This window comes from Dama dama, chromosome 6 (assembly GCF_033118175.1).
Source record: "Dama dama isolate Ldn47 chromosome 6, ASM3311817v1, whole genome shotgun sequence".
Taxonomy (NCBI): domain Eukaryota; kingdom Metazoa; phylum Chordata; class Mammalia; order Artiodactyla; family Cervidae; genus Dama; species Dama dama.
The window spans coordinates 18,667,062-18,675,485 of record NC_083686.1 but is presented as its reverse complement, the minus strand read 5'-3'; the positions used below and the strand labels follow the sequence as shown (position 1 = coordinate 18,675,485).

Here is an 8,424-nt window from a genome sequence, read left to right as displayed (position 1 = left end):
TGTGGATTTTCCACACATCAAACGCTTCTGCAACACCCAAGTGTCCTGAAATTTTACTCAATTCTGGCGCTCTCTAGCTGGAGTTTGCATCAGCTCCCACAGGTTTTAGGCTGAGTCCTATAAGATTGGTGATAGCCCCCTTTCAGTGAAAGTGGCTCAGTTGTGTCTGACTCTTTGGGACCCCATGGACTGTAACCCACCAGGCTCCTCCTTCCATGAAATTCTCTAGGTAAGAATACTGGAGTGGGTTGCCATTTCCTTATCCAGGGGATGTTCCCAACCCAGGTATCGAACACAGGTCTCCTTCAGTGCAGGTGGATTCTTTACCTTCTGAGCAACCAGCGAAGCCCATCAAAAGTCCAGATTGTTACCTGTGCTTCTGACCTATCCTTGTTGGGGAGGAAAAAGGTTTTCCTCTGCCTCTCTAGGTTCTTTTGACTAGTCTCAGACTTAATTGACATGAGACAGATTAATAAGAGAAAGTAAAATTTAATTACATTTGTAGGAGGAATCCTAACATGAGAGCCCCCAGAGACAGTCAGGTAAAATGAGGTATATATGATCTCCTGGACTAAAGAGAAGAGGGTAGGGGTCTGGGACTTCAAAGAGAAAGAAGATATTTCACAGAGAGAATGTTTGGTAAACAAATATTTGCTGGGCCATATAGAAATAATAGGACACAGAACTTTATTTTTTTATTGAATGTTTTTTAAATGAAGTTTTATTTATTTTTATTTTATTTTGGTCATGCTGCATGGCTTGTGGGATCTTAGTTCCCTGGCCAGGGATTGAACCTGTGGCCCCTGCAGTGGAAGCTGAAGTCCTAACCCCTTGACAGCCAGGGAGTTCCCCAGACAGAGAATTTTAACAAACAGATTTTGTTAGGTTCTTCCCTGTCTACCAAACCTAGCTCACATTGTACTGTACTTATCTATGGTGATAGCTCCCTTCCTGGAACACATCCTCTTTCTCCAGTTTGTAGGCAGTTGGAGAGGGAAGGAGGTAAACGCTCTTCCTGATCCATTTGTTTTTTAAAAAAAAACAACCAGTCTACAGTAATCCTCATGCCAAAGAGACATATTTTGGGGTGAAAAATTTTGCTCTCAGGTGGCACAGTGGTAAAAGAATCCACCTACCAACACAGGAAACTCAAGAGACACAGGTTTGATCCCTGGGTTGGGAAGATCCCCTGGAGCAGGAAATGGCAACCCACCCCAGTATTCTTGCCTGGAAAATCCCACGGACAGAGGAGCCTGGTGGGTTGCAGTCCATGGGGTTGCAAAGAGTCAGACATGACTGAGAATGCATGCATTTGCCATTGTCATACTGGCTATAAATCGGAGGTTCCCAAGACCCAGATTAATTTACCAGAGTGACTCAGAGAACTTAGGAAAATGTTTCACTCACCAATTATCAGTTTTGCTTTTTTTTTTTTTTTAATAAAAGAACATAACTATGAAACAGCCAGATGGAAGAGATGAATAGGGCAAGCACAGAGCTTCCACTCTCTCTAGACAGATACCACTCTCCCATCACCACCATGTGTTTCCCGACCCTGAGCCTTTGAACTCTGTTCCTTTGGGGTTTTATGGAGGCCTCATCATATAGGCATGATAGACAAAATCACTGGCCGTTGATGACTGAACTCAGTTGTTTGTCCTTTTGCCCCCTCTGGAGGTCTGAGTGGGAGTAAAAGTTCCGACTCACTAACAGGTGGTTGGTTCTTCTTGCTACTAGCCCCCATCCTTCAGGATGTCCCACTCCAGTATTCTTGTCTGGAGAATTCCATGGACAGAGGAGCCTGGATACATACACTCCATGGTGTCACGTAGAGTCAGACACAACTGAGCGATTAACACCATCACTTCTAAAAGTCCCCTCTTTAGTATAAATTCTGCTGTGCTCAAAGGGAGTTCCTTATGAATAAGATAAGACACTCTTACCACTCAGGAAATTCTAACAGTTTCAGGAACGTTATGCCAAGAACTGGGGGCAAAGATCAAATCTTTTTCTTGTATGACAATATTATGTAAATATTTGTAAATATATGTTCCATATATAAATGTTATATATACATGGATATGTATATAGAAGTCAGAGGAGGACTTAAAGGTATGGCCATTCTAGTCCTAATAGAAACTAAACCTGCATAAACTTCTTCCTTTCTTAAAGAAACAGACAAACAGTCAAGTGTTTGCAATCAGGTCACTAGATTCAGCTTAGGACATTTTCTGTGAAAATAAAAGACATGCCCCAAGGATGAGAGAGCAGTAGCATGCTGAATTGTACTTGTTCCAACTGGCTTTGCAACTTACTCTTTCAGAAGCTGGAAACAGATGAGCTCACTGTTAAGGACATATGACTGGAGGTCAGTGATAAATAGTAACCTAGAGACTGCCATTCATTTGCAGCCAAAACAAACAGACAGGCAGATAAGCACTTCAGGTAAAGGTTTATATGCCTGCCTCTGGGGATGAGGTACATTCTAAAGTGACTGCCTTGGGTTTGTCATATATAGCTTTTATTATGTTGAGGTATGTTCCTTCTATTCCTGCTTTTTGGAGAGTTTTAATCATAAATGAGTGTTGAATTTTGTCAAAGGCTTTCTCTGCATCTATTGAGATAATCATATGGTTTTTATCTTTCAATTTGTTAATGTGGTGTATTACATTGATTGATTTGCGGATATTAAAGAATCCTTGCATTCCTGGGATAAAGCCCACTTGGTCATGGTGTATGATTTTTTTAATATGTTGTTGGATTCTGTTTGCTAGAATTTTGTTAAGGATTTTTGCATCTATGTTCATCAGTGATATTGGCCTGTAGTTTTCTTTTTTTGTGGCATCACACGCCAGTCAGGATGGCTGCTATCCAAAAGTCTACAAGCAATAAATGCTGGAGAGGGTGTGGAGAAAAGGGAACCCTCTTACACTGTTGGTGGGAATGCAAACTAGTACAGCCGCTATGGAAAACAGTGTGGAGATTTCTTAAAAAACTGGAAATAGAACTGCCATATGACCCAGCAATCCCACTTCTGGGCATACACACTGAGGAAACCAGATCTGAAAGAGACACGTGCACCCCAATGTTCATCACAGCACTGTTTATAATAGCCAGGACATGGAAGCAACCTAGATGCCCATCAGCAGATGAATGGATAAGGAAGCTGTGGTACATATACACCATGGAATATTACTCAGCCATTAAAAAGAATTCATTTGAACCAGTCCTAATGAGATGGATGAAGCTGGAGCCCATTGTACAGAGTGAAGTAAGCCAGAAAGATAAAGAACATTACAGCATACTGACACATGTATATGGAATTTAGAAAGGTGATAACGATAACCCTATATGCAGAACAGAAAAAGAGACACAGAAATACAGAACAGACTTTTGAACTTTGTGGGAGAATGTGAGGGTGGGATATTTCAAAAGAACAGCATGTATACTATCTATGGTGAAACAGATCACCAGCCCAGGTGGGATGCACGAGACAAGTGCTCCGGCCTGGTGCACTGGGAAGACCCAGAGGAATCGGGTGGAGAGGGAGGTGGGAGGGGGGATCGGGATTGGGAATACATGTAAATCCATGGCTGATTCATATCAATGTATGACAAAACCCACTGGAAAAAAAAATAAATAAAAATAATTTAAAAAAAATAAATAAATAAAGTGACTGCCTTTGCTGGTCTAGCCATCTAAGGTGGAGTTTTCCTACCTATCCTCCCCCAGTTATAAACGTTGCAATATTTTGCCAGTTGGGATCTGCTACAGAGGGGCAGGCATTCTTGCAATCCTGATTCAGTGGAGGACAATAGAGAGCTTCTGAGGATGCACTGGCCCTAGGATAAGGGTACTCTTTGGGGATGTGGGTCTTTGTAGGGTGTCTGGGGGACAGGTATGATGTTTAGGCCAAGGGTCAGCATTGCCAGAGAGTACCTCCTGATCACACAACCATCCTCCTCCATGTGTTCTGTTAAATTAATTAAACAAGGAGGTTATTAGACTGATGTGATTCTGTGCTACGGTGGTCTAAATGCATATGTGCATACCTGCTCAGTCACTTTCGTTGGTAACTACCTCAAGGTTAGGTGATCAAAATACTAAGGATAACGAGTCACAAATAGCCAAACTAAGTTTCAAGTGATAGCCAGGTAATTTCTTTTTTCCTGTTTCCACACTTTGTATGTCTTTCCCTTGGCTCCTGTTGGAAGAGAGTTCCTAAGCACTTTCACTTTGGCCTTAAAACTATTTTATGTGAAGCAGATGTTCTTTGTGAAAATTATAATTGACAATAAAGTGAGTATGAAATGATAGCTGCTAAGAAACATGAGAATAATAAGAGAAAAATTATGAAGGGCATCCATGTTTCTCAGTGGTACTGGTGGAACCGAACTCTAATTGCCTGTTGCAGCAAATTCAACAACAAACCTCAATACTGGCTTTTCCTTTTCCTCCATCTCACTCTCCCTGATCTCTCATGCCTGCTTCCTGACATCCCAGATAAACTCCTGGACCCCAAGTCCTTGTCTCAGACTTTGCTTTAGATGACCCCAACATCTGCTACCTAAGCATAGGAAGGGGTTGAGCCCAACATGCTAAGTGGTTCCATATCCTGTTTCTATATTCTCTAATCGAATGCTAATTGTCACCATACTTGGTGAAGAGGCCCTGAACTGGTAATTCTGTTAACTCTGGCTAGGATAGTAAATTTGTAACTTTGGCATGAGAAAATGACATTTTTGTACAAATTGTGTTTATATAGGTTTTGTGTTTATATAGGTGTTTAAATGCTTAGGGAACTTGATCTACTAAATTTTTGTGTGACTTTTTTTAGATGTATAAGAATTTTTTAAAATTGTATTTTAAATTTTTTTAAGGTATGTTTAGAAATATTACATTAAATATGCAGATTTGCCTTATTAAGTTTGTTGTGCTGCAGTTTCAGGTAAACTAGCTTTGTTAGTGTCCTTTGACAGGTCTATGGGAATGTAAATAAACATGTAAGTTGCATTTAATAAAGTAACCTAAGAACTAATTTAAAAACTAGTAGACTATCATCAACTGTACAAAAATAAATGTCTGAACTGCTATAGGAGCAAAGAAATATGACTTAAGCTACTCAGATGATAGGGGAGGCATTGAAACTGCTGTGTGAGCTGGGTCTTTTCTCTTTTTTACATATTTATTTATTTGGCTGCACCAGGTATTAGCTTCAGCACGGGGGATCTTCAATCTTTGCTGTGACGTGTGGGATCTTTGGGGGTTCCCAGGTGGCACTAGTGGTAAAGAACTTGCCTGCCGATGCAGGAGACACAAAAGATGTGGGTTCAATCCCTGGGTGGGGAAGATCCCCTGGAGGAGGGAATGGCAACCCACTCCAGTATTCTTGCCTGGGAAATCCATGGACAGAGGAGCCTGGTGGGCTATAGTCCATAGGGTCGCAGAGAGTTGGACACGAACGACTCTGAAGCAACCTAGCACGTATGTGGGATCTTTAGTTGCAGCATGTGGGATCTAGTTCTCTGACCAGGGATTGAACCTGGGCCCTCTGCATGGGGAGGTCGGAGTCTTAGCCACTGGACTACCAGGGAAGACCCTGAGTCTTAATAAACATAAAAGTTGGAGAGGAAGAGTCCAGATGGAGAGAAGAAGGAGCAGCACTAAAGGTACAGAAGCAAAAGGTGAAAGAGGCAGTTTGTCCAGATCGCTCAACCAGTGTGTGGGTGGGAGAACAGAATTCATGGGGTAAGCAATAAGAATCGAGGCCAAAGAAAACAGCAGGTGCCAGGTTATGGAAGGACCTATACGCCAAGGGAACGGAAAGCCATTTTAATTTTTAAGCACATTTTAAGCCAATTAAAATTTTAAGAATTTTAAGCAAAGTCAAGGAGGCCAATTAGGAGATTGTTACAATACCAGTGGAAAATTGGGCCTTGAATTTATTAAGTGGCAGAGGGGACAGGGAGAAGAAAAATAGACTGGATTGAACTTTGATCATGATTCAATCTCCATGATGAGGGAGGATATTATGTTTGTGCCTGATGGTCTCTTTTCTTCAAGGTCAACTCTTGGTGTAGGGAAGGCTGAAAGGACAACCAAAGGTCGGGGCATAAACAAAGTGGTGAAGGAAACAAGGGATCTGTAGACTTATGCTTTATTAAAAGAATAATCATTGTAATATTAGGTTACAAAACTTACTTTATTTCAAACATGAAAATATAAAAACCATTGATATATAAAATTTAAGGATATTAAAGCATCCAAACTTTAGGTACCAGTTTTAGCTCCTTATAAATGTACTTAAATGAGACACTATTCATAGCAGGCATAAATATAAAGAGACTTATATTTCTTAGAATTAAGACACAGGAGAAAATAATATATTCTGTTACTGATAAAAGCAGGGAACTGTAGTGGTCAGTGTCATAGACTTCTCAACACCCTCTCCATTCCAAAAGATTATTAGGAGACAATTGGAGGAATCTCAGTGATGTTGGCAGTTGGGGACAATGGCTATGCAACCCCCTCCTGGCTAATATGACTCAAGGAGACAGGAAGAGAGGTTTGCTGACAGAACCTCTGAGAAGTTCAAAAGTCTATGAAGAAGACAGAAAGAATGGCTCATCTTTGTCTGGCTACTGCCAGGTCTGACTGGGCCCATGGAATTGCTACAGGCATTGTGCTGCCAGCTTGAGAATGAAGCTGGTGGTAGAGCAGAGACAGAGAAGCAACCTGTTTCTTTGGTGACATTTTCAGCAGTGTAGCTCACCCAACCTGAACTTCTCATTGTGTGGGATTACGAATGTCTGGTGGTTTAAGCCTCTGGAATCAAGGTTTTCTGTTAGTTGCAGCCAACTAAAATAAGAATTTAAGGTAAATTAAAGGTAAACATGGGGCTTCTTTGGTGGCTTAGAGAGTAGAGAATCTGCCTGCAATGAGGAAGACCTGGATTTGATCCCTGGGTTGGGAAGATTCCCCGGAGAAGGGAATGGCTACCCACTCCAGTATTCTTGCCTGGAGAATTTCATGGACAGAGGAGCCTGGTGGGCTACAGTCCATGGGGTCGCCAAGAGTTGGACACGATTGAGTGACTAACAGAGGTAAACATGAACAGATGGTTGTAATGTATGGAGTTAAATTTTCTCCTCCTGGTAAATCAATTTCATTTGCAGTCATTTTTTATTTCATTTGAAGTGTATATAATCCCTTCCCTCTGAATTGTCATTAAACTTTTTTAAAAGTACTGTCACATCTGGCCATCTGTCTTCTCACATGGTATTACTGACAAACAGAACAGGGAAGAGAAACAGCAACTGAACTCAGCTCTCTGTTAAGATGCAAAGAGATTGTCTCTCTTTCATAGACGATTTGGAGTTTGTGACAGTAAACTTTTTCTATGGCAGCCCATAGAGATAGCATATGGAGGGAAGAATCTGACAGTTTTCTAGTAACTGTTTTATTTTAAATAAAAACAACTAAATACTTTCTTGAAATTAATAATATATCCTTCACATACTTGCCTCCTGGCTGTATTATATTATGTACATTTTTAATAACCTTAAAATAGTACATGCAAAAATATAAGCATGGTGTTTGACATTGGCTTATTATTAGCAGGGGTCTACTTAGAACATAATTCTGTGCTAAATCTCATACTGAGTGTCTCCCAGGGACTCGAAATCTCCCACCCATTGGTCTGCAATATATCTGCTCGCCTTCCTATACTTTGAATTTTGCTTTCCTCTTATCAATACACTCAAAAGTTCAGTCTCCAGGCTAGTACATGTCTTTCATTTTCAGATACAAGCAGCAACTTTAGCATTTCTTATCACAAAAAATCCATACGAGAAAGGTGGCATGCCCAGTGAACTTCCTGGGCGGAGAGGTTTTTCTGTCAAAGCTGGCAGCGTTTGTTCATCCACCATCTTCAGAATTTGACCATTGAGCTGGACAGATCTGCAAAGGGGAAAGATGCATCCAGGTTAGCCAAGCTGTACATCTTCCATCTACTCTATAAAAGTCCTGAGAACTTTTTAAGGCCCCAATTTTTTTCTGTGGCAGTTTATAGTATATAACTTGTATTTGAACACTATGTCAGATAGGCATTTGGCCGAGATGACCTTTAAGCTACACTGGTAGAGCTGAACAGTTGTGACAGAAACTATATGGTCTGCAGAGCCCCCAAATATTTACTATCTGGCCCTTTACAGAAAATGAAACACACACAATCCATACTAGGCAAGATGACGGAGGTGTAAAAAGGATGAAGATGACATCCTTCTGGATTTGTGGCATTTGGGGGGGGGGGGAGGATGATAAGTAATTGTAAACATGTATATATGAAGCAAATATATAGGATGGAATGTGAGTTGCATGAATTTAATATACAAAATGACTGTCAATTTCCCACTTGTAACTATA

At 40.8% G+C, this 8,424-nt stretch overlaps 1 protein-coding gene across 1 annotated transcript in view; it reads right to left on the bottom strand.

The window, feature by feature from the left end:
- Positions 1-6,183: 6,183 nt before the first annotated feature.
- Positions 6,184-8,424, bottom strand: part of HPSE (heparanase) — a 40,307-nt gene continuing 38,066 nt past the window's right edge. The window contains exon 12 of the mRNA XM_061145638.1: positions 6,184-7,959. Coding sequence (XP_061001621.1) covers positions 7,800-7,959 — 160 coding nt within the window. The 3' untranslated portion in view covers positions 6,184-7,799. The remainder of the gene's footprint in view (positions 7,960-8,424) is intronic.